Below are 26,852 nucleotides of genomic sequence, written 5' to 3'. Positions count from 1 at the left end.
AAGTAATGCTTTTATTGAGTAGTGCAACTTAGGGTTGATTTAGGAAAAATGTTTTACATTTTAGATCTAAAGTCCTTTGCCTTGGAGATAACTCAGAACATCAAATATAAACAGGTGTAAGATCTTAGGAAATGGTGGGTTAAAATCATACATTGTTGAGAAGTTAATTTACAAAAAAAAAAGGCTATATCGCTTGACAAATGTAACACTGTATATGCAAATGTAATATTAATTGTACAAGCAAATAATGATGGACTGGTGTGAGTAAATATATATGGTGTGTGTGTGTGTGTGTGTGTGTGTGTGTGTGTGTGTGTGTGTGTGTATGGAGAAGGTAAGGACAGTTTCCATACTTGTTTGCTGCTAACTTCCCAAAAACTCCTCTTTGATTAGATAAAATCAGGCTCACAGGACTAAGTGGGATCTACACTGTGACTGACATGTGAGGATTAAATGGCTGGCTTTGGTGGCATGTCCTAGGACATAAGAGCAGCTGCAGCAGTGGGGTCCAAGCTCTCCCTGAGTCTCTTTGCCACTGAACTTGAAGTACAAGATTCTCCTCATTGGAACCTGAAGTGTCTTCCTTAGTTCAGCCTGGTGTTCCAATTACCTACTCTTCCAGAAGATGCAAGACCACGCACATGTCTTCGGATAATTTTATGACTCTGCAATTTCCCTTCATTGAAGGGAAAACAGATAGGCCCTTTCTGAGGCCATTTCTTAGAATAAAATTAATTGATATTATGAAGGTGCCTGAGAGCATCCAGGTTCATGTCTTTTATTAATACCTGATTTCAACTCCTCTACTTGGGGAATATTCTGCTTCATTGGTGGCTAGTGTATCTGAGTTTTGGGATCTGGGCATGCGTCTCTCTACCTACGTAAATTATTTCTGAACAGAATGCTATTTCTGCTCCCACCTCTGTTCATTACTGATGATAGCTATCCTGGCCAGCACCTCAACCTAAACTCCTGATAGCTATACTTCTCCGTGTGAGGATAATAGATGAGGGGTCTCCTGTTTTCACTTTGAATGCAGAATCATTCTGAGCTTCTGGAAATCCAAACACTGGTTTAAACTGGTTTTTGGTTGTTTTATTAATTTTACTAATTTTCTTTGACATCAGCGAGCTAGTATTTTTGAAGTCAGTTTCGAGTGCCTAAGAATGACACTACACTGAAGTGTGTATGGTGGCGTGTATGTGTTCTAGTTTGTCTGCACATGTACATATGTGCAGGGAAAAGCCACATGTTGATGCCACCTGTCTTCCTATGTCATTATTGATCTTATAACTTTGTTAAAGGGTACCTTCGATAAACCTAGAGCTCACTAGCATGGCTATACTGGCTGACCGATGAGCCACCCAGGATCCTTTTGTCTCTGTTCTTTGTCCCGGATTACAGAAATGTACTGTGTCGTGCCTTGCTTTAACGTATGGGCTGGCAATGCAAACGTAGTAAGTCCTCATCCTGGCAAAGCAAGCCTTCTTTACGCTGAGCTGTCTCTCCTGAACAACACAGTCAATTATAAAGACATATGAGAGGCCAATATCTGACTTTCTATCTGAATATATATTTTTTCCTTGGCACATATTAAGCAATACATCAAATATGAACAGAGATCAACTTCAGAATAAAGGCAGTGTGTGAAAATAAAACATTTTAGGTATCTCGAGAGTATCTTTCAACCCAAACAAGCCATTTTAGTATTTACATGAGCAATGGTTTAAAATATTTTTTTTAAAAAAATGGAATGCCTTGAAATAGCAATCTGAAAGTGTTCTGTGACTGTAGAATAGATATTAAAATGTAATTCGTAGATGCCACGTCCCATTGGTTACAATAGCGATGCTTCGCATTGCGTGATGGACTTTGCTTTTGCAGATGTTTCCCATTAAAGTTCATCCTCCCTGCGAGAGAGGCAGGGGAGATAAGCGTGTGATCCCCGCATTTGTGAGAAGGAAAATCCAGCCCTAGTAGTAAGTGGTGGGGCTGGGAGAGGAGCCGAGTGCTCCTGACTCCAGGCTCCAATCTTTCCACATCTGAAAACCTTCCGCAATTGAACTTCATTGTGGCGGGGGAGGGGCAGTGGGCAGACTGAGTGGGAGAAGCTAAGGGATTGGGGAAATGCACATGGGTTTAGGTCAGCTTCCCTGTCTCGGGAAAATATTTACCGCTTGTGTTTTCCATTTATGTTAAAATGTTTTAGCCTGTATTGCACATAGTTCTTGATAAGTTGTTTCACTCACTGGAAAAGAAAGTTCATAAAGCAAGATCGTTTTTAGAATAGTTTGGGGACTTGAACCTATACATGTCTAAAGGCAGTATGACACTTGATGAGGATAAGCCTGTCAGCTTTGTGCTTGTTTTTCATTTTTATTTTCCACTTCATGAAGTCGTTTGATTATCTCTTCACGATAATTTGTTAGGGGTTCATATGATTTCCTCAGCAGTCTGGCCATTGCGGTCCATTTAAAATGAAAGGATTTTAAGATGAAATTTGGAGGCTTTTCAGATGGCCATTAAGATGACGACTTTGAAGTCTGGGTGCTCTGTTGTGGTCCTGTGGTTCTCTCATTATGGGAGTTGAGTTCTGCCTGTTCAGGGTGACAAAGCCCTCAGCCACATCTACTATTATGATTGTCTTACTGGCACGTATACCTAGTGCCACCTCGTGGTTGGCTGCAGCTATAGCATGTAGCCAAAGAGAAAAGGGTAGCAGATACATTGTTTGACTTTAAAAAAATATTGTCAAGGTGACCTTAATAGAGACAAAGGCCAGAAGTCACCATGTGTAAGGTTTATATGTACGTATACATGTGTACACAGGTATGTATGTATGTATTTATGTGTATATATATGTATATTTGTGTGTGTTGTGTGTATATGCATAAATGTGTATATATGTATATATAATTATATATGTTTATGTATGTATATACATATATACATATGTACACGTATTCATATATACATATGCACATACATATTTGTATATATATGCATATTTTACATATATACATGTACACACATATGTATAGATATATCAATATATCTATATGGCTATACACACATACATAGATTATGTAAAACCTTCCAGATAATTTTTGGGTTCTGTTTGGCTGTTGTTTGTATAGAACTCATGGAGCAAGAAATAATTGAACATTTCAAGAAAGCCTGTACCTTAATGTCTCTTTTACCCCGAATTGTTTGTTCGCTGTTATTTGCTGTCAGGACAGGAATGGACAGAGCTGCTGAGTTCTGAGTTCTGATACTTTCGCTGTAGTTTATAACACAACAGGCAGGGCATTCTCAACTTCTAACTCCGGTGGTTCAAGACTAAGTGAATAAAAAGTATGATTCTTCCACATTCCAGTTGATAATAAACAAGTTAAGAACTTAATGAAGAAAAGAAGAGCTAGAAAGAAAAGGAAAGGATGTTATTTCTCTCTTGAGACAATCTACCAATTTTATCACCAATAATATGAAGGTCTTAAAACACAGGAATGAATGGTTTGCAAAGAACATCCCCATGCATCCTGTCGTGGGCTGGTGTTTTCTTGGACATACAAGAAGTAAGCTATGCTATTGTGAACTCCATGAACACAGAATAATGTGCCCTCTGTGTTGAGAGGTGCTTAACTCTTATAGTCTAATTGCTTTTAATTTGTGAAGTGTATTTATCCATGTAAGTATTTATAAACAGGAGCCCACTTTAGAACCCCGTGGAAGCCTCATGATTGTTTTCTGGCCCCACCATCCAGAGCCTGTGAGACAGTAGAACTGGGTATGTCTATAAAAGTTCATGCATGGAAGCTGGAAAGTTGGCTCAGCTGATAAGAGCACTGGCTACTCTTTCTGGAGGACCCAGGTTCAATTCCCAGCAGCCACAAGGTGGCACACTACTGCCTGCAACTCCAGTTCCAAAGGATCTGACACCCTCACACAGACATACAGACAGGAAAACATCAATCCACATAAAAATAAATAAATAGTTCCTTAAAAGTTCATACATGACTCAGGTGATGGTCTAGGGTCTAAATGTGACAAACACTGGCCTGTGCTAAAGAGTTCTGTCAATCAATTTATCACCAGAGTGAGGGATCACATACCCAAACCAGAGGTCGAAAATTCTCAATCAGCCAGCTTTACCCTCTTGAAACTTTGTGTTTCATCCAGAAGAACAACTTTTCCTTCTTTTGTTTATTTAATCGGTTTTTTTTTTACATTCCAGACTTTATTCGCCTCCCAGTCCACCTTCTGACTGTTCCACACCCATACCTTCTTCCCCCAGTCTCTGAAAGGATGTTTCACCGCTCCCCACCCCCCAATACCCCACCCCACCAGACCTCTCCACTCCCTGGGTTTCCAGTCTCTTGAGAGTTAGGTGCATATTCTCTGATTGAGACCAGACCCAGCAGTCCTCTACTGTATGTCTGTATGGGGGCCTCATATCAGCTGGTGTATACTGCCTGTTTGGTGGCTCAGTGTTGGAGAAATCTCAGGTCATGTCAGTTGAGACTACTGGTCCTCCTACAGGGTTGCCTTCCTCCTCAGCTTCTTCCAGCCGTCCCTAATTCCACCACAGGGGTCGCCAGTTTCTGTCCATTGGTTGGTTGCAAATAGCTGCATCTGACTCTTTCAGCTGCTTGTTGGGCCTTCCAGAGGGCAGTCCTGATAGGTCCCTGTTTATAAGCACACCACAACATCAGTAATAGTGTCAGGCCACAAGAACTTCTTACACATATTTTCTAGCATGTCATGTATTCTGTAGAGTGTTTTTCTTTTTAAACAACAACTTTAACTTTAATTTAGCTCTGTTATTAAATCCACTTATGAGCCAAGAACCAAAACAAGATTCATTTTATTTATTTTTAATTTTAATTTGTTTCTAGCCTTCTCTCCCACCTTGCATTCCAACCTCCATTCCCCCTACCCTCTGCTCCCCTCCTCCCTGTCTTCCCCCTACTTCTCTCCCCCAGATCCACTCCTGTTCTGTTTCCCTTCAATCATGAGAACAGGCCTTTTAGGAAAATCAACAGAACATGCGCAACAAGTTGCAATAAAATTAGGTACAAACCCTTATATCAAGACTGGACAGGGCAACAGAGGAAAAAAAGAAAAGGGTCCAATGTGTAGACAAAGGAGTCAGAGACACTACCCACACCCAATGTTCAGAATCCTAAGAACACCAAACTACATAACTGTGGTATGTATGAAGAAGAGCTACCTTAGGCCCATAAAAGGTGTGTTGTTGTTACTTCAGTCTCTGCCAGCCTCTATGAGCCTTGCTGAGTTGATTCTGTGGGTCTTGTTCTTGTGATGTCCTCCACACCTCTGTCTCCTACAATCCTTCCTCCTCCCCCTCCTCTTCTTCTAGGTTTCCCTGCCCCCTGACAGCTTCCCTCCAGTATTTTCCTGTAAATCTCTGTGTCTAGTCCCATCCATTGTTGTATGGTGCCTCTCTGATGACAATTGGACCAGCCTGTGAGTGTAGCAGAATATCATTAGGAATCACAGGAAATAAGATTTTAAAAACTCAAGTTTTTTTTCTTTCTTCGATTTGTTTCCCTACAAACAAAATGGAATCCAAAAGTGTCTTGTACTGCTATTTTTAAAAAAAATTATCCTTTTGTGAAGCATTTATAGATTGCCCTTGCCTTGTTAAACATTTGCAAACCATAAGTATGGATTACTCTCTGTGTTCTCTGTCAGTGCCAGACATGGTAACAGTCAAAGAACCTTTCCCCTATATTTTGAGATGGCTGTCTCACGTAGTGGGAACAGCTGCAGGAGATGAGAGTTCAGGGCAGATCATTAGTGACATATCCTTTCGTGTGCACCTAGAGCACAAACCATGAGCCAGAAGCCCCTCCCCGCCTTTTCTTCTGTATAGTGATTAACCAACCACCAACTTGGGAAAAGGTATTCCCTTGCCTTAGGGCTCTTTTATCTATAAGGGAAGTGTGACTCTCTCAGGGAACTTCCTCCTAGGATTGAATGAGTTACACTGTGTGAGGTACTGAGGGAAGTACCTCATTCATAACTCAGGGCAGTGAAGAAAGCCATGCAGATGCAGACCTGCTGGTAGCAGCGGGAGTGCAAGGGGGAGAGAAGGAAGTATTCAACTAAGTTACTGCCACATCCAACGCCTTTGCTAAAAATAATTGAAAAATATGATCACTGTAGGAATTAAGATCATCACTCAGAGTAGACAGTGCTTTGTTATGCATCTGAATTCTACATTTAGACTAGGGAGTGGAAAACAAGCCTTCAGATGAGTGTAAGAAAATCCTAAAAAGAGCTTGTGTGAGGTGAGCTGGGGAGAGGTCCTTGCTAAGACACCGTGGGCAAGCAGTGGGGGGGCGGGAACCAGGGCAAGCCACAGCTGTACAGACATCTACAAGGTTCACAGAATCTCCTTCCTTACCTTTCCCCCCTCTCTGACCCTCCTCAAGGACAAACTATGGACATCAGCATTTATGCAGCAGCCACAAAGGCAAACACAGCACTTCCCCATAAATGCTGGCCAATTTCATCCAGTTGTGGATGGTACAGTTTATGTCTGCCCTGTTATTTTCTCTGTAAGAAAACTACATACATATATATATATATATATATATATATATATATATATATATATATAGAGAGAGAGAGAGAGAGAGAGAGAGAGAGAGAGACTGTACTATAGTTAGTGTGTAAACCTCTCTCCTTCTCTTTGTATCAGTTTACATATATGGCTATTTCTGTTCATCTAAAAATTTCTAGTGTCCAGGATGAAAACAGACTTCATGAGATTCCAAAGTGACAAATCATGCTATAAATTTAAAAATGATAGACGCTATTGTGAGTGGAAATAGATACCTAGTTTCTGCTCCATATAACATCTAAAACTTGAGCTAACTATGTGTTGGACATCTTTCTATCATGAAAAGTTAGGGCATGACAGTCTCAGTTGCTGATGATTTATTTGTTTAATCTGAATTTATAATAAAAGTAGGCAGCCAAGGTGTAACTTTTAAGGGACGTGGTCACTCTAAAAAGTCTAAAGACCAGTATGGTGATATAAGAAATTGATATTTTTAAGTATGAATGGCATTATTTACTTTATTTAAAATTCATAATCCTTTTTTATTAGATATTTTCTTCATTTACATTTCAAATGCTATCCCAAAAGTCCCCTATACCACCACCACCACCACCACCCCCCCCCCCCCCACCGCGCGCCCTGCTCCCCAACCCACCCATTCCTGCTGTCTGGCCCTGGCATTCCCCTGTACTGTAGCAGATGATCTTCGTAAGACCAGGGCGTCTCCTCCCATTGATGGCCAACTAGGCCATCCTCTGCTACATATGCAACTAGATACATAGTTCTGGGTGTATGATTAGTTCATATTGTTCTTCCTCCTATAGGGTTGCAGACCCCTTTAGCTCCTTGGGTACTTTCTCTAGCTTCTTCATTAGGGGCCCTATGCTCATGAATGTAAAGAAATAAGCAATACTTGGGGGCATACAGCAGAGTTATATTAATAGGCAGTCAGATAATATATTTTTAAAACATTAAAATAAGTCAGTGTGTGTTTTGGATTATTTTTATTTCCTGTGGCTCATATTGGCCTTGAACTCAAGAAGTAGCCTGGGCTTTCTCTGAATTCCCGGCCCCCTTTTCTTGCCACTCATGTTACCAGAATTATAGATGTTCACTTGCAACCTTGTCTCTACTGGAATCTCTGCAGGATTTGTTTGTCTGTTTTGTGTGGAGCAGTACTAGGAATTGACCCTATATTCTCATGTATCCTAGGCAAACATTCTACTATTGAGATGTCTCCCAGGCCATTATACTTCATTAAGTTCTAAGAGAGGGGACACTTGTAATTGCTTTGTCTTAGCCTGTTATGAGCAGCTATAGGTGCATGTCTCTGGACTCCATGTTGATAACTATGAACTTTAAAGCAGTCTCCATTCAGCGTCTGGTAATTGGTTAATGATAAACTATCTAGCTTAGGTTTCAAATATGGAATTTTCCACTGACCAACTCTGTTTGACCATTGACTGAGCATGCCTCTTGTTTAAGGGCCATACCATCTCTTACTCAGAATCGTTCAATATGTTTATTTTCAAAAGAGTAACTTACATCACTATAAGACAATAAATGTGCAATAGCTTCCCAAGTCAGGTAACTGGGGCTAGAGAAATGACTGATCTTCCAGAGGATGTGGGCTCCATTCCCAGAGCCCACATGGATACCTAGGCACATCCTAACTCCAGTCCCCAGGCATCTTCTGGTCTCTACAGGTATTTCACTCACATGGTACACACAGAGATACAGAGATAAAGCACCCGTTTAATGAAATAAATATAAAAATCTCAAAAAGTCTCTTCTAGTTGAATTAAGTGCAAGCCACTCTCTGGCCTTCACTCCTTCCTTTCCACAACCGAGGAAACCAATTTGCACCACTTACCAGTTTTCTTTAACATTTATTTCAGTGTCTCCCAGTGATATGCTATAATACACCAATTATAGAGATTATCTGTTGAGTTTCTGAAAACACAAGATTTAGTTCCCTTCTTTCCGTCTGTTTTGTTCTATCCCCCAATATACTTACATTGTAATTTTCAGCTAAATCCATATATTTAAATTATTTCCATGTAAATGTCCTTTACTGCCAAGCCACATACAATATACCATGATTACAGTCCTTTTGAAAAGGAAAGTTTTTTTTATCCTTTTTTTTTAATCTTACAACTAATAATCATTGCATACTTTTTTATTTAGATTTCTAAAAACCCACATCCATGTTTTTCTCTAGTTTCCAACAGCTCTGTAAAGTCCATCCCAGGGAAATTTTCTCTATCTGAACTGTCAGAATTTATATTACTTGCAGTACTTCCCTGCTGTCAGCAATTCTAAATTTGTCTCTCCGTGTTCCGTCTAAAGGTTTGCACTTTAAGTTCTACCTAGCAGGTAGGAGAGATGTGGCCTTGCCCTGTTCCTGAAAGGGTCCTTTGTCAGCCCCCTTCATCGGGCACCTGCTTATTTAGTTTTCTTACTTTATCCATGCACTCCAAAGAAGGTGTGTGTAAGAAGTTATTTTTTTTCATAGCACATTATAGAATAAGTCATTTTTCTATCCTCCTTATCTGGAAGCTTACAGAGTATTTCAGGTTGCAAACCTTCTTCCTCCAGATTTATTATTATTATTATTATTATTATTATTATTATTATTATTGTTATTATTATTATTATTAATCTTTACATTTCAAATGATATCACCCTTACAGGTTTCCCCTTCATAAACACACCCATCCCATTCCCCCACCCCTTTACCTCTATGAGGGTTCTCCCCCACCCACCCACCCACTCTGGCCTCACCGCTCTAGCATCCTCCTTTGCTGGGGCATCAAGCCTCTACAGGACCAAGGGCCCCCCCTCCTATTGATAAGGCCATCCTCTGCCACATATGTAGAATATCATGTATACTCTTTGGCTGGTGGGTTAGTCCCTGGGAGCTCTGGGGGGTCCAGTTAGTTGATATTGTTCTTCCCCTGGGATTGCAATCCCCTTCAGCTCCTTCAGTCCTTCCTCTAACTCTTCAATTGGGGTTCCTGGGTTCAAGTCCTATGGTTGGCTATTAGTATCTGCATCTGCATCAGTCAGGTACTGGCAGAGCCTCTCGGGGAACAGCCATACCAGGCTCCTGTTAACAAGTACTTCTTGGCATCAGCAATAGTGTCTGGGTTTGGTGTCTGCGGATGGGATGGATCCCTAGGTGGGACAGACAGTCTCTGAATGACCTTTCCTTCGGTCTCTGCTCCATTTTTTGATCCTGTCTTTCCTTTAGACGGGAACAGTTCTGGGTTAAAATTTTTCAGATGGGTGGGTGGCCCCATCCCTCAACTGGGTGCTGTGCCTGTCCACTGGATTTAGTCTCTGCCGTTTCTATCTCTCCTTTGTTGAGTATTTAGGCTAACATCATTCTTGCTGGGTCCTCCTCTGTAACTGCTCATCCTGGGAGAGCTGTTGAGACCAGTGATGTCATTACCTTCTTTTTTCTTATTTGTGGTCCCATAGTTATTAAGATACTTTTTTTTTATTTTCCCTGGTTATTAGCATATATATCTACATATATACTGAAATTTAAATTAATAACCCTATCCTCTAATATGATGCTACATAATATTTTGCATTGCTCAATTTCTGCATTTTAATCCATTTTCTCTATAATTTCAGTCTAAACTTCTAGTCTTTTGCCTCAATTAGCCCTAATACTTTCAATTTCAAAATATCTTTTCCCATTTTTTTCCAAATATGTGTTTATGGTGTATAGACATGATGTGTTTTCTTCTGAGGGATATACTGTCTCATTCTTAATACAGTCTACTAGTTATAATCTCCTTGCCTTTTGTCCGTTCCTGATTTTAACCATTTTATTTGGAATCTTTTTGTAGCTGAGTATGTTAACATTGGTATTTTACTTAAAAAAGCATAGCACTAAATGTTTCGTTACCTTAAATTCTATTTTTTAAAAAATCTATTTTTATTTTGTCTTTTATTAAAGATAACACCTCACATATGTGCCATTTCCTCTACTCGCCCGCTTCATCCTTACCTCACCCCTTATCCAGGCCCTCATCCTTCCTCTCTCTTATCAGAAGACAAACAGGCATCGAAGGGATAGAAATAAAAGAAGATAAGAGAAATCTTCACACAGCCACCTTAATTTTATGCCCATTTTCTCTATGCCTGGTACTTTCTTGGTTTCTAACATCTTCCTCCTGACTTTCCCATGTACTCCTTCCCATGGTCAATCAAATCAAACCTCCATGATCTCTGAATTTGCTGCATCGCCACATTTCTCTGCCCCTTTGTAGGTTGTTGTTATCTTTGTATCCCACAAAAGGGTCTTTCTCCTTCTTTCTGTCAAAGCTTTCCCTTGTGTGTGGTACCCCTCAATTCCCTGTCCCTGTCTAGAGGCCTAATCGATATATTTTTTGTTGTCATTTCTTGCTCTTTTTCTTTAAAATAATTCATTCTTAAAAATGTGAGAAATTTGTCTCATAATGAAACACTTTTAATATGTGATTTTTAGAAGGAAAATAATTTGCTCTGATTTTTACTTTAACATTATAACTGGTTGTCTGTCATAATATAACAGACAACTCAATACCCGTCACCCCAGAATTCAAAGACTATTTCTGGACTATTACAGGAGCTTGGCTAAGGAGGGCTAAGACATTGAAACAGGGCCATGATGGTACTGATGAAGACACAGGGCGAAGAGGGATGAAGCAAACAGATTTTGGAAGATTGGCTCAGGGACAGGATTTCATAAGCGCAGAAACAATCGAAAGGAATTCATTAGACTACATCTTGGCTTACACACTCCCTTGCCTTCATAGGCCATCTCTAATTAATTTTCAGAAGTTATTAATTAATATACATTCATTGTAAGAGAAAATCTTCATCATGGATCACCATACCGGCTATGCTGAACTGATTGGCAGTCAGCTAGCTTATTCTGCGTAGCTTGTGAAGATGTCTGTTTCACCAAAAGCCTTCAAACTGATGCGACGCACACATTTTTCAAGTGACACTCAGTTACTGAGTCTTAGGCATTTGGTGATTTACGTCATTTTGTGTTACTGTCATGAAACATATGAGTCTGGGTCATACTTTTAGAGACTTTATGTCATTCACAGTTTGGATGGAGCCTTAGCTATGGAACAAACTCTAGAGGAGCTTCCTATGGCTGTATCACCTATGGTAGATAGATAGGGATATTTGTGGATACATGTGAGAAGAGGGAAACCAAGGAGACTAGGTAAGGGTCATGTTTGTCTTTTATGGCAACCATGTCATTAGTACTAACTCAGAAATCCCAGGAGAACCATTGCTAAGCCCCTATCCGTGGCACGCCTCCAGGGCCCTAAATATGTCAGTCCACTAGGCTCCATCTTTTAAATAACCAACCCCATGTCTACATAGCCACAAATAGGACCAGGGCTCAACAAGAGCCATTCAGGGAGAAATGACATCAAAACCATAGCCTTCTGCAAACGTCACCGAACTGAAATCCGTTGATCCCTTGGATCCATTAGTCCTTAGGCAACTTAAGATGCAGTTTGTGATCAACTATCTCAAACTAATCAAACGTACCTGGTCTCCTGCTATAAAACCAAAGTGATTTTCCAACTTTCTTTGTCTGTCCGTTCTTAACATTCATTTTCCCCATAGAATGAAACTCTACAAAGTTATAGAAAATTATAGAAAATTAAATTGAATATACAGTTGGGTCATAAGGGAGTGGCACTATTAGGAGGTGTGGCCTTGTTGGAGTAGGTGTGGCCTTGTTGGAGTAGGTGTGTCACTGTGGGCATAGGCTTTAATACCCTAGTCCTGGCTGCCTGGAAGCCAGCACTCTGCTATCAGCCTTCAGATGAAGATGTAGAACTCTCAGCTTCTCCAGCATGACCATGCCTGTCTGGAAGCTGCCAATGCTCCTGCCTTGATGATAATGGACTGAACCTCTGAACCTGTAAGCCAGCCTCAGTTAAATATTATCCTGATAAGAGTTGCCTTGGTCACGGTATCTGTTCACAGCAGTAAAACCCTTACTAAGGCACCTTCTAACATTTAATTCCAAGCAATACTTACCTCATCTGTCAGGCCCCCTTACAGTGATGTTTATGATCTCAGCGGACATATTCATTTGTTGTTTTCTGAGATTTGGAAGCCTAGTTATTTCGTAACCAAAATTCCAGGATTTCCCAAAGAATCAAGGACTTAACATTTGTTAGAATAGCTATTTTAAGGACAAGGGTAAATCCTTCTTTGTGAAGTATATTGTATATCACTGCAGAAATGTAAAAGGACACTATAGAAAATAGTAAGAAGGCCCTCACAATAGGAAAAGTAAAATTATTCATGATTTAGCAAGTCCACCAGTGGAAATGTTGCTCATGTCAGACTTCATATCATAGTGCCAAAGTTATGTCTGCATGTCATATTTACAGCCTCCCTATTCACAATGATCAAGTAATGAATTTAACTGAAAAGTTTATGAACAAATATGTGTTGTGTATATACACACACACACAGATACATGTAAGTATTATACTTACAGTTAATATCAGTGCACAGTAATATGGAAAATTGTGTAGAAAGTATATTTTAAATGTCATTACTAAAAAATGGTACATGTTCAAGCTAGTATACATATAAACTAGCAATGTTAATTTCACATTGCATTAATAGATCTTAATACCCTTTACTACACAATATCTATTTTTAATTGTTTATTTTTTATTTTATTTTTATTCTTCAAACTTTTTTTTACAGTCCAGACTTTATCCCCATCCCTGTCCACCCTTTGACTGTTCCACATCCCACATTTCCTCCTCCCCTCATCTCCAAGAGGATGTCCCAACCCCACCAGACCTCCCACCTTCCTGGTGCCCCAAGTCTCTTGAGGGTTAGGTGCATCTTCTCTGACTGAGTCTAGACCTGGCAGTCCTCTGCTGTATATGTATTGGGGGCCTCATATCAACTGGTTTATTCTGTCTGGTTGGTGGCTCAGTGTCTGAGAGATCCCAGGGGTCCAGGTTAGTAGAGACCGCTGGTCTTCCCATGGGGTCACCTTCCTCCCCTGCTTCTTCCAGATTTTCCCTAATTTAACCGTAGGGGTTATCAACTTCTCTCCATTGGTTGGGTGTAAATATCTGCATCTGACTCTTTCGGCTGCTTATTGGGCCTTTGGAGGGCAGACATGATAGGTCCCTGTCTGTCAGCACATCATAGCATCAGTAATAGTGTCAGATCTTGGGATCTCCCCTTGAGCTGGATCCCACATTGGGTCTGTCACTGATCTTCTTTTCCTCAGGCTCTTCTCCATTTTTGTCCCTGTAGTTTTTTCATACAGGAACAATTATGGGTCAGAATTTTTGACTGTGGGATGGCAACCTCATCCATCCATTTGATGCCCTGTATTCCTGCCGGAGGTGGACTCTACAAGTTCCCTCTCCCCACTATAGGGCATTTCATGTAAGGTCCCTCCTTTTGAATCCTGAGAGCTTCTCACCTCCCAGGTCTCTGGTACATTCTAAAGGGTCCTCCTACCTCCTATCTCCCAAGGTTTCCTGTTTCCATTCTTTCTGCTGGCCCTCAAAACTTCAGTCCTGTTTCCACCACCCAATACCTGATCATGTTCCCCTCTTCCCCTTCCTGTCCCCTTTCCTATCCAAGTCCCTCCCTCTCTTCTCCCTCCTGTGATTACTTTCTTCTCCCTCCCAAGTGGGACTGAGGAATCCTCACTTGGGCCCTTCAGCTTGTTGACCTATTTTTGTTTGGTGGACTATATCTTAGTATCTTAGGTATTCTGTACTTTTATTTTTGGCTAATATCCACTTATTAGTGAGTACATAATTTCCTTTTGGGTCTGGATTACCTCACTCAGGATGATATTTTCTAGTTCCATCCTTTTGCCTGCAAAACACATGATGTGCTCATTCTTAATAGCTGAATGGTATTCCATTGTGTAAATGAGACACATTTTCTGTATACGTTCTTCTCTTGGGGGATATCTGGATAGTTTCCAGCTTCTGGCTATCACAAACAAGGCTGCTATGGACATATTGGTACACATGCCCCTGTGGCATGGTGGGGCATCTTTTGGGTATATTTCCAAGAGTGGTATAGCTAGGTCTTCAGGTAGATCTATTTCCAATTTTCTGAGGAACCTCCAGGCTGATTTCCAAAGTGATTGTACTAGTTTGTAATCCCAATAACAATGGAGGAGTGTTCCTCTTTCTCCACATCCTCGCCAGTATCTGCTGACACCTGAATTTTTGATCTTAGTCATTCTGATTGGTATAAGGTAGAATCTCAGAGTTGTTTTGATTTGCATTTCCCTGATAACTAAGGACTTTGAACATTTCTTTAAATGCTTCTCATCCATTTGAGAGTCCTCTGTTGTGAATTCTGATTAGTTCTCTACTTCGGTTTTTGATTGGGTTGTTTGGTTTCTTGGTGGTTAGCTTCTTGAGTTCTTTATATGTTTTAGATATTAGCCATCTATCAGATATGGAGTTAGTGCAGATTTTCCCAATCTGTGGATTTCCTCAATAATTTCATTTCATTCCAATTAGATGGATAACTTGGGTTAAAGGAGTTGACAGTAATAAACGTTCCTTTAAAATTATTACAATTTGTATTATAATTAATATATATATCCATATTAAAAGTGAACTACTTCTAATATTGTTAACATATAATAAGTATATTAAGTGAAAGTACATGCCTGAGTTCATTCAATCTTCATAGTGATTTTATTCAGGGATAATAGTCATTTCTTCTTTAAGAATGAGAATCCCTGCTCCCTGGCCCTGGTATTCCCCTGAAAAGTAAATGAAGAAAATATCTAATTTAAAAAAAAAGAGAGAGAGAGAAAGAGGGGTTCAGAAATTTAACCAAAGCAAAGAAAAAAAATGAGAATCCCTGGTATTGAGAAAATAAATATTTAATCAGTGGACATCACATGGATTGGAAGTGGCAGAATTTAAACTTAGTGCTATAGAATGTCACCCAAATAGTACATGTTTTATAATAGGTCCTAAAATTCATTTTCATACATTATACCTTTGATTTTATCATTTTAATTACTATCAATGAATATATATACGCATAAACACACAATAATATATAAATATATAATTAGAACTTCATATATATGTATGTATGTGTGTATATATATATATATATATACACACACACACACATATATATATATACACACACACACATATATACACACACATATACTCTTTTTGGTTTGGAATAAATTTAGTCTTATTATATCTTCTTTATTTTCTAAAGTATAATTCATAGAGATTTATATAACATTTGTTAATCAAAATACTTGAAGAATATTGGCTTTGGAAGTAGGAATTCTCTATATTTGACTCATTGGCCTGAAGCTTGATGATTGAAATATTCAGTGAGTTCATACAGAAGTTGCCAAATATTTTAATTTGTGTTCATTTTATATTATTCACATTTACACCAACTTCTTCCCTCAAAACCTACAATTAATTCATAGACCAATCCTGGAAAACGTAACACACTTTGTAACTCAATCATAGCTGGCGCTATGAAGTTGAATACAATGACGCCCTTGTGTGCTGATGAACCAGAGGAAAGTTTTCAGGCCAAGCCCAGTGTCAGGACACAATTTGTCTTCCCTTTGCATCAGCTCAAATAACAGAACTGAACGAAAGTTGACAGCTTTGTTTGCATTCTCCTTCATCAGAGCATAACATAGAGTGCACTGGTGAGCTTGTGAGTTCTTACCACATCTTCTATTCATGCCCACTGTCTCCTTGAAGACATGCCCCATTTCTCACTGCTTTCTTCCACTCATGCAGTTTTGATTTGAGAATTTTAAGGAAAAAAATATGGGTGTGCTGGCATATGCCTGCAATCCCAGAGCTTGAGAAACGGAGGCAGGAGGATGGCTGCATTTTCAAAGCTATCCTGGTTAGCGAAATAAATTTGACCTTAGCCTGAGATATATAATGGGATCTTATATTACAAAGCAAATAAATAAATAAATAAATAAATAATCTATGTAAATGTGTTTTATTTATTACAACAGGTAATTATATTTTGCATCTTAATTGTTTTATGTCTTGCCAGCTGTATTATAGCATTTCTTTGGGATATAGTATTTCACCCTCTCTTGTGATTTTTCTTGTAGTCTATCATTTCTTTTACTTATAGGAAATATACACATTCATGAAAAATAATGCCTTACCAAAAGTTTGTGCGTGTGATTTTTTAGGCAGAAATGTGGTTTCATTTTATTGGGTTAGCAACTGATTTTGCTGACTATGATAAAAACCAGGCCTATGGTCTAAGCAAACTTTTAGGCAACGGCCTCAAGTTTGCAATCCATCCCCTTGAGAAAAGACTGGAGCAAGCCAGCAGGGTCTGCCCATTTGTTTGCTCTGAGGCTTTCTACCCAGTGCTAAAAGCCAGCGCGGTAGCTTCTGTTTGTTTGCCTAAGATCCCTGAAAGATGTGCGCCCACATTAAGGCTCTTTCGATACGAACCAGGAGAATACAATCAAAATGCAGTATTGCTACTTATCTACTTCATTCAGTTTGCTATCTACTATGAGGATGTTTCCCTGTAATCTGCTGTCCTCCTAAAATAAAACCCATGCATTGTGGACGGTGACACAGGCGACCTCTCCTAGAGTCACCGAGGAGAACGTGACCACTCTGATTCAGTAGTGTCTCTTAGTCGAGGAAGCAGAGAAACCAGAAATCCCAGCTAATTAGAAGATAAGAATCTGGCAGATGGAGGGAGCCAGAAGGAAGCTGTGCAGTTTCTCAGCCTCTGCCCCAGTTACTCCAATTGCTTCATCCCTGTGAAGCAATTAACCTTAACAAGTATTTCTTCTTATGCTAGCAGAGCAAAACACAACAGTGCTGATCGTGGTCTCAGGGACATCTTCAGGAGTGACTATAGATCTTGTTCTTTACGGAGGGACCAGTTGTTAGTCTTGTGTCTTGGTACAATTCTCAATGCAAGGATTACTGTTCACCCGTGTTTATAAGTTAGGAAGCTTAGGTGACATTCCTAAGTTTGCAGTGGTCGTAAACTCCTCTGGGCCTCTGACCAGATTTGTCTAACTCCAGAAACCCAGTCTCCTCCTCTCTGTGGGTCCTTTAAAGTCAGGTGATGGTCCTGTGGCCCCTGCCTGTGGAGGGACTGGTACAATTCAAGTCTAACTCAGACTCTGCTAGCAAGGTGAACTTGGAACTCTGTAACACAAGTAAAGTACAGATAAAAGAAGGGAACTTAATGCTTTAAATTTATGTCTTTACAAAAAGGAAAAGGAAAATTTCCAGTCCTATAAATAAAATAAATCCTTAAGATTCACTGTATAAATGAGTATTAGGGAATCACCAAATAAGATCATTTAGAAATTGTTTATGTTGTGATCTAGAGGGAGCCATGAATCATTTTCTTATATGCAAACGTTGGCAAAATAAAGATTATAGATACGGAAATTTAAGTGGCACTTTACCAACATAGTCTCTTTTATGTGCCAATATACCTTCAGGTTTTCACATGGTGAGAAAAATAGTATCACTAGATATGCCTTAGAGATTCCTTGATATCTTCTGAAAAATCTATCTTCTATGTTTTAATATTTGGAACTTTTCTACCCAGTAATACTCTGAAAAATTGATCAGTCTGTCTTAGATGTTTAGCTATATAAAGTATTATCATACTAATTTTCAAAGATATCTGTGTGCATGTATATGTGTGTGTGTGCTCACACACATGCATCATTTAAAATAATTAACATAATAAGAAATATTAATTATCCTATATGGGAGGGACTATACATTTGTACAACATTATCAAGCATGTACATTACCTATATAACCATGTACATGTGTGTGTGTATATGTGTGTGTGTGTGTGTGTGTGTGTGTGTGTGTTTGTGTATGTGTGTGTACCAGAGCCTTATCTGTTTCCTGAAGTGGCCAGAAGAGGGCATCAGGTCACTCAGAACTGCAGTTATAGACAGTTGTGAGCTGCCATGTTGGTGCTGAGAAGGTAATCTGGGTCTATGCAAGAGTAGTAGTAAATGCTCTTGACGCTGGGGTGGTCTCTCCAGCACAGAAGTATTTTAAATAGTATATTTGCACTGTCTTGGCATTTAGTGCTCATGACTCTGAGATAAAATTCAGAGCTCTTCAGCTTAAGCTGGGCTAATTTTAGGCACCGTACATTGGCCACAGTTTCTCCTTAGATTCAACATTTCTAGGCTGCTTCTCTAGTTTCATTTCAATTTTAATATTATGTCCTACTTCCATCTACCTTGTGACAAAGTTACAAATGAACCACCCATGATACCTTAACATCTTTAAGCCGATTTCTGACTTTTATGGTTACTAGACTGAAGGATTTTTAAAAATAGTAACATTTCTTTTTGTGTGTGCGATATTCTTGAAATTTCAGCTTTTCTTTATATCGTGACCAGTTCCTAGAGTCACCCTCTTCTGTAAGTCAGATGCCAACCCTGTGGCTGGCAATACACTTCCCGATTCTGCATTTCAATTGCTCCATTATAACTCCACATGCTGCCTCTTTGTCCTAATGCACACACATTTCAAGAGGCTTAAATGAGAGATGACAGTCCAAACAATATATCTTAGACAGGAAGGAATTTGCAATTATTTCAGAAAACCACGCCAAAACATTGTCACATTAGAGTATCTAGGGTGACAAATTCAATAAAGCCCCTTCGGAGAAACACATTTTGTTAGAAAGTTCCTCTATAAGTCGGTCCAGGTGACTTCCTTTTACACAGACAGGATTATTTTCAAAATAATGGAGGAAAGGGAGAAAAAAATAAAAGAGAGAAACTCAAACTCTTTCCCGGTAGCGATCTCCTCTGGAGCCATCTGGGAAGGGAGTTTTGCTTGGTCACAAGTGACTAGTCCATGATTTTGAAAGGAGTGATTCATCCTCCTTTGAAACAGGAGATAAGTGGGGGAAAGAGCCGTTTAAAAATGACTTTACAACTGTTTCCTTCGGAGCTATGACTTCTTTAGCTGGAATGCGATCCAGAACAGTTTCCCTTTGAGCCTCACATTTGCCTCGCGGGGTTTTCTTGTCTCTCCTTCCCCCACGCCCTTCTCACTTCTTCTCTCCCTGTCTCCCAACAGATTTACACTGACTGGGCCAACCACTACCTGGCAAAATCCGGCCACAAGCGGCTGATCAAGGACTTGCAGCAGGACATTGCGGACGGGGTCCTTCTGGCAGACATCATCCAGATCATTGGTGAGACCTGCTCTCTTAAACTCGGAGAGGCTCTGCTCACAGCTCTTAGGCTACATTGTAGTTTAGGAAGAACGGACACAGAACTGTTCCATGTGTCCTGGAGTGCTGTGAGTGTAGCTATCTCCATTGTAATGAAATGCGTTTATGAGAGACTGAAAGGGATATTCTGGCCGTACTTTGAAATAGTTGGAACAGTGTTCTTTACACATATAGCATTGTCAGAAATGAAAGGTTCGTTAAACCATGTGCCTCCCATGTGTGTGCATTTTGTTAACCAGAGTAACTCATTCACTGAGACTCCTTGAAACTGGGTCTTGGTCCAGCAGGGATAATTGTGAAAGGTCTCATGTCAGGAGTCATTTGGCACAGACTGGAAGGAAAACCAGCAACGACTTCCTTTTTTTTTTTTTTTTTTTTTTTCCTTTGCTTGAATTGTCCACATAGAATTGTTGGCTGAGAGCAAGTGTGTTCTCCTCTCCTGTCCATGTGCTTAGGAGACTGAATAGGGGGGTATTTCTGTTTGGTTATTTATTTATTTATTTATTTTAAGATCTCCCTTCTCTGTGTTTCACTTCATTGCTTAAGCATGTTGTCCTTTTCTCTCTCTTTTTATTTTATTTCTTGATCTTAGCAAATGAGAAAGTCGAAGATATCAATGGATGTCCGAGAAGTCAGTCTCAGATGGTAAGAGTCCGATTTATTCGGAATCTCAGCGCTGGGCGCCATTTTCAAAGTTAACTGCCTTTGCATGATGGCTTTCACATTTGTCTGTCTGCTGTCCTGCTTGCATGAGAAATCATCTGCTCCCAGGATTTCTGTGTGTCCACTGTCCGTGCAACAACCTCAGACTCTGAGGAACGCTGACTACCGCGTACCATGCCTGTAGGTGTGTTTTCTGACCTCTGACCTAGTTTTTCTCTTCTTCTCCTGTTTGTTCTGCTGTTCCTATAGTATGTAATTCTGTACACTGGGCTTTCTGTCAGTAAACTTAATTGCAAGTTTTAAGCAATAGAGTTTGCTGGGGCAACTATTTTTGGAATAGCACTTACCTTGTGCATTTTTCAAATATAAGCATAGTGTTTTGGGTGTTCTTCAGGACGGTCAGTGTACGCATATGAGATTGTGCCTCTGTTGGAAACAGCTCCGAAGGCTTGCTTGCTGTAGTCTATATGCTGAACAATATATGACACTGAGATAAGAGTCATAGTGTCTTTCAGAAACTCCTCAGTGAGTCTGGAGGCCCTTTACCTCAGCAGCATCTGCCCTTTCCCATCTAGCAAAGGTTAACATCTATAAATAAAATCATAGAGTGATGAACAGCTGAGAGAACAAACAAACAAACAAAAACAAAACAGCTAGTCACAAAGCCACAACTTAATTTTCTGGGATGAACCTAAGATGGACTTCCTGTAGTGAGGATAAAAGTCTCCAAGAAAGACTGCTTCAGAGAATTCTCATGTTCACATAGCATAGGTGCTTTGATTATGTTAAGGGATCCTTGTCATAGATTTAGTCACGTGAAAAACTCATGAACTTCTTCAACCTGCTGACTTGCTTTAATTAATGTCAGAAACCTGAAATCCAATGTAATAAGAGGGATTTATTCTTCAAGAGTGATTAATTAGCTTGCTTAAAACAAGAGCACTCCAAAGAAACACAACATCAAAAAAAAATTAAAATGCTATCAAAATGCCATGATCTACAGCTGTTGTGAAAAAAAAGTCGCCATAAAGATACCGTCTCTATAAAAGACTTCAGCTTTGAGGGTATTTCCTGACCAAATTACTCTCAATGTAAATGGTTCTCTGTGGAAATTAATTACATCTGCTTTGTAAAGTTTTACTGCTGGTGTGCTAAATAGGAAAGATGGAGATGCTGCTGTGCTTAGTGGTTCTGTGATGTTGGAAAAACATGTAAACTCTCTGGGCTTTCTCAGTTGAAAAATAAACCCTAATTGAATGATTGAATGGTGATCTCTCTCTCTCTCGCTCACTCTCTCTCTCTCTCTCTCTCTCACACACACATACACACATAATTATACATATATATTTCATTACATATAATTCATTATATATAATGAATATTACATATATATTAAAAATGGTGTGCATAAAATACTAATTTAATATAATTGTATATACAATTATATAAATATAGTATAAAATTTATTGTGAACTTTGTAAGTAACATATGGACAGATTAACACCTGTTAAAATACTAGGAGAGCTTTTTCTTGAGTTTCTTTTTAGTGCCTGAGGTGCACGTATCATAGTTGTGATTCTAGGACTTGGTGGTTGTTTCCATCATTCTTACCATAAGGGAATGGCATACAATAAAGTGTTTTAAGTTATAGCCTGCTACCCTGATGTTACATTGCTTCCCGAGGATCTGATATGCAAACAAGCTCATACGTGATGACAGGGAACAAAACCTCTCCAAAGCTCAAAATTATGGAGGGGCAATCCTCTCATACAGATCTGAAGTATCTGGGACCTAGAATTTCTACAAATCTGCAGAAGTATCTTAATAGCTGTCTCTGTACGTTTTCTGGTTTCTTGTTTGTTAGACCTGCTGTGCAACCTCTGGTGTGCATGCTATCTTAATACCTCTGCTTCTGACAACAGAAAGTGACGGTGTTATGAAAACTGTGACTTTCTCCCTCTAGAAAGCGTTAGTTGGGGTCATATTACATTTTGAGTAGGGACAACTTGGACCGAGGCTTTCTGATTGGTTGAATTTCAGTTCTGACTTTGGCATGAGCCCCCTCTGTTGATTGAGAAGAAAAGCTGTGTGACAAATGTAATTTCTGACTGGTCTATTTTTGTCATTGTTCTTTAGAATTTTTATTGGCACTGCGTGATTAATGAGTACAGAGCCCAGATGAGAGCATCGACCAGACAGGAAAAGACAGACTTAGGCATATGGATCAGACATGATACTGCAGATTGTTATTGTACAACTCAAAGCTGTGCATCAATCATAGAATGCCATCCTTAAACACAGAAGAACTTTCTTTGTTATCTGTCTCAACTTTTGTGACCTTTGGTTGCTGTTTTTGCTTAGTATCATCATCATCATCAACAACAACAACCCATTAAAAATATCTTCTAGTACTAGATGGTCTGCGCTGACATGTTAGATTCTAGGGCCAGTGTAGAATCATTTTAAGCACTTAATACTAGAATTTCTGGAGACAGGAAGCTGCAGTATACTGATCCATTTTTAACAGTCCGGTAATTCCACATTTAGCCTGTGTTTACTTGGAGCTGTAAGGTAGATGGTAGCAGGGCATTTGTTTGAAGTCCATATGAACATCAGAGTTGCAATATAAGTGCCTAAGAGCCACAGAGTTGCATAGGGAAGAACAAAAGGTCCCCAGAAGCAGGGGTCTTGATGTGTTCCAGGAAAATCTTTGTAGATGGAGCCTAACTAGGGATGTTTGACGGGGAAGGCAGAACCTAATGATGTAAGAGCCTTGGGAAGAATTTAGGTGGTGCTTTGAACCAGTGGAGGAACTGGATGACAGTTGATGTTTGGCTATGTCAAGATATGATACGTTTATTTTAAAAATCACTGGAGATGCTCCTGATATACATAGAATGTATGTTAGACTTCAGCTTGATGGGGAAGATAGCCAGTTAGTTTTTGATTTTTGGCCAAGCTTGGAATTTCCATTGAAGAAACTAGGCTGGAAGGTGGAATGAAAAATGATGCATTTATATTCCCTATCTATAGAGGTCGATGCCTGTTGGGCCATCAGGCAGGGAGGGAGTAGCTTAGGTTGTTACCTTGAGCATCTGAGGAAGCTAGTGATTGGACCATGCTCATACACCGGTGATGGATGGCAAGGAGGAAATCTTGGTGGAGGTCTGTGTAAATTCAACAGGGAGAAGGTTTATGATAGAGAATATTAATATTTATGAAGTAGAAGTCAGGAAAGGAAGAGCGGTAAGTGAGTGTGAGCTCTTTGAGAACAGCAGATCACAGGTGTATCTTGTTAAAACTCAGGATAGATTTCACAGTTTAAGTTATAGTGTTTCCTTTAGCACAAATACTGAATAAACGGAGTCGATTATTTCAGTGTAGCATATGCTGTGAAATCCCACCTAGTCTGGTTAATATGCTAGGTTGTGGGAGTCAGCTTCGGTGACCTGATAGGTGTTCATAACCAGTGGGATATCTACTGAGCGACAATTCATATGCTTGGGTATCTTATTGAAAAGAACAGAAAAGCTGCTGGAGAAACAGCTGGGCTGGGGGTAGTTTTCTCTGTGGTGAAAAAAAAAAGAAGAAGAGGAGATGGTAGATTGGGGACAGGAGAGATGGATATAGTTATGAGAACTTGCTGCTCTTAAATAGGACCCCACTGGCAGCTTGAAACGCTCTGTAATCCAGTTCCTGGAACTTGACACCCTTTCTGACCTCCACAGGCTTCCGGCACACATGGTGTATGGATATACATGCAGACAAAGCACTCATACACATAAAATAAAAATAAATACATCTTTAAGAATGTAGCAGCAGAGAGAGAGAACAGATCCATGGTAACAGGGACATGAGTGGCAATGTGGACTCCTAAAGGAAGTAGTACAGAAAGTTATTGTAGAGTCCGTCTAGAAGATTGGCCATTAAAGAAAAGTATTAAGAAAACAAACAAAAAAAATCATTTTCCTCTGTCATGTCATATAGGATATGAATATATGAAAATGTGGTATTGAAGTAGCTTAAACCAATATTGAAGGAATCCAAGTCAATATAGTAATGATCAGAATTTTAGGTCATGCTAATATAATCTTTTCTGCTGTTTTCCTTTTGTTTATAATAAAAACATATATACATATATATGTATATATAATTATAACATGTCTTATACAATAAAAGCTAAATCATGTATGTATGGATATACAAAGGAATGTAACAATGTTATTTTATATAACATGGTTTCGAGGGCACATATTTAAAAATTGACTCTGTCCCCTTTGAAATATATAGCTATAACACTCAGAGTTTCAAAGACATGCTTTATCAGTGAATTTCAGGCTATGATCACTTTGAAACATAGACATCATTCTGTGGGAGCGCACCAAACACTGTATTTAAGATGAAATTAATAATATGGGTGACAGCTGTCGAGTGATTTCTAGGTAGGTAATAACTCAGATCCAAAATATATGCTCTGGGTGGCATAACATTGGTAGGCTGACATGAGGAAATAAATTAATAAACTATAAATACCAGGAATGTCCTGAATGCTCAGTAGATTAAAAATAGCAAAAGAAAAAGAATGCCCATCATTTACTTGAAAGGCAGAGGCACAAGTGTAAGCTTCTCAAACAAGAATGTTAGACATGAACGAAAACTGTTTTGAAAACAAGTTCTTTTATTTCATCTTAAGATAGACTGTTATATTTCAGGATCCTCAGCAATGCCCGGATGATTTAGGAATTTGATGGGTGAAATTCTTGTTGGGCAAGAACTAGTTTCTATGACAGAGCTGAGGGTTAAAAATGGGTGGCTCACAGCTTGTCTGTTCTTGATGGTGCATTCCTGTATGTGACCCTGCGTCTAACACAACATTCATTGAACCACAACTCTTTGCATCGCTTTCTATCATGTCCTATATGTTGATGTGTAAAAATTGCTGACAAAGTGTATTTTAGGAGGTCTGTTTCTCGCATTATTTTTAAATGCCCCCCCCCACTTTTTTATTAGGTATTTACTTCATTTACATTTCAAATGCTATCCTGAAAGTCCCCTATACCCTCTCACCCCCCCCCCAACTCACCCACTCCCACTTCTTGGCCCTGGTGTTTCCCCTGTACTGGGGCATATATAGTTTGCAAGACCTAGGGGCCTCTCTTCCCAATGATGGCTGACTAGGCCATCTTCTGCTACATATGCAGCTAGAGATACAAGCTCTGGGGGATACTGGTTAGTTCATATTGTTGTTCCACCTATAGGATTGCAGACCCCTTCAGCTCCTTGGGTACTTTCTCTAGCTCCTCCATTGGGGGCCCTGTTGTTCTATCCAATAGCTGATTGTGAGCATCCACTTCTGTGTTTGCCAGGCACTGGCAAAGCCTCACAGGAGACAACTATATCAGGGTCCATTCAGCAAAATCTTGCTGGCGTATGCAATAATGTCTGAGTTTCGTGGCTGATTATGGGATGGACCCCCAGGTGGGGCAGTCTCTGGATGGTCCATTCGTCTCAACTCCAAACTTTGTCTCTGTAACTTCTTCCATGGGTGTTTTGTTTCCAATTCTAAGAAGGGGAGAAGTGTCCACACTTTGGTCTTCGTTCTTCTTGAGTTTCCTGTGTTTTGCAAATTGTATCTTGGATATTCTAAGTTTCTGGGCTAGTATCCACTTATCAGTGAGTACATATTGTGTGAGTTCCTTTGTGAATGTGTTACCTCACTCAGGATGATACCTCCAGATCCATCCATTTGCTTAGGAATTTCATAAATTCATTCTTTTTAATAGCTGAGTAGTACTCCTTTGTGTAAATGTACCACATTTTCTGTATTCATTCTTCTGTTGAGGGGCATCTGGGTTCTCATCAGCTTCTGGCTAGTATAAATAAGGCTGCTATGAACATAGTGGAGCATGTGTCCTTATAACCAGTTAGAACATCTTCTGGGTATATGCCCAGGAGAGGTATTGCTGGCTCCTCCGGTATGTTAAATGTTCTTAGAAGACCTAAAAATACTACTCAGTGTCCCCTTCTCTGTGATTCCGTGGCCCACAAGGATATATCTTCTAAAGAAAATTTCTTCTGGATATTGAAGACATTTTAACCCACTGTTAGAGTTAGGCTTGTCTTGGAAGTGACCCATTCTTGATTAAGAAAGTATCCTATGCCTTCTGATTTGGTGCTTTTTAAAGTTTTAATTCTTTTTGTTTTTCCCTCTTTGAAGATGCAGTTATTTTCGATAAGATGTTATTTAACATTATGTACCCCCAGGCAGATATTTCACTTTATGGATCAT

General features: G+C 39.5%; 1 protein-coding gene across 8 annotated transcripts in view; it reads left to right on the top strand.

Moving 5' to 3' along the window:
* Nav3 (neuron navigator 3) overlaps positions 1–26,852 on the top strand; it is a 774,463-nt gene that overhangs the window by 532,116 nt on the left and 215,495 nt on the right. For all 8 annotated transcript variants that reach the window (NM_001368815.1, NM_001081035.2, XM_017313946.2 and 5 more), the window contains 2 exons: positions 19,744–19,861; positions 20,493–20,545. In NM_001368815.1, coding sequence (NP_001355744.1) covers positions 19,744–19,861; positions 20,493–20,545 — 171 coding nt within the window. The remainder of the gene's footprint in view (positions 1–19,743; positions 19,862–20,492; positions 20,546–26,852) is intronic.

Source organism: Mus musculus, chromosome 10 (assembly GCF_000001635.26).
Source record: "Mus musculus strain C57BL/6J chromosome 10, GRCm38.p6 C57BL/6J".
Taxonomy (NCBI): Eukaryota; Metazoa; Chordata; class Mammalia; order Rodentia; family Muridae; genus Mus; species Mus musculus.
This window is presented reverse-complemented; position numbering and strand designations above follow the sequence as displayed.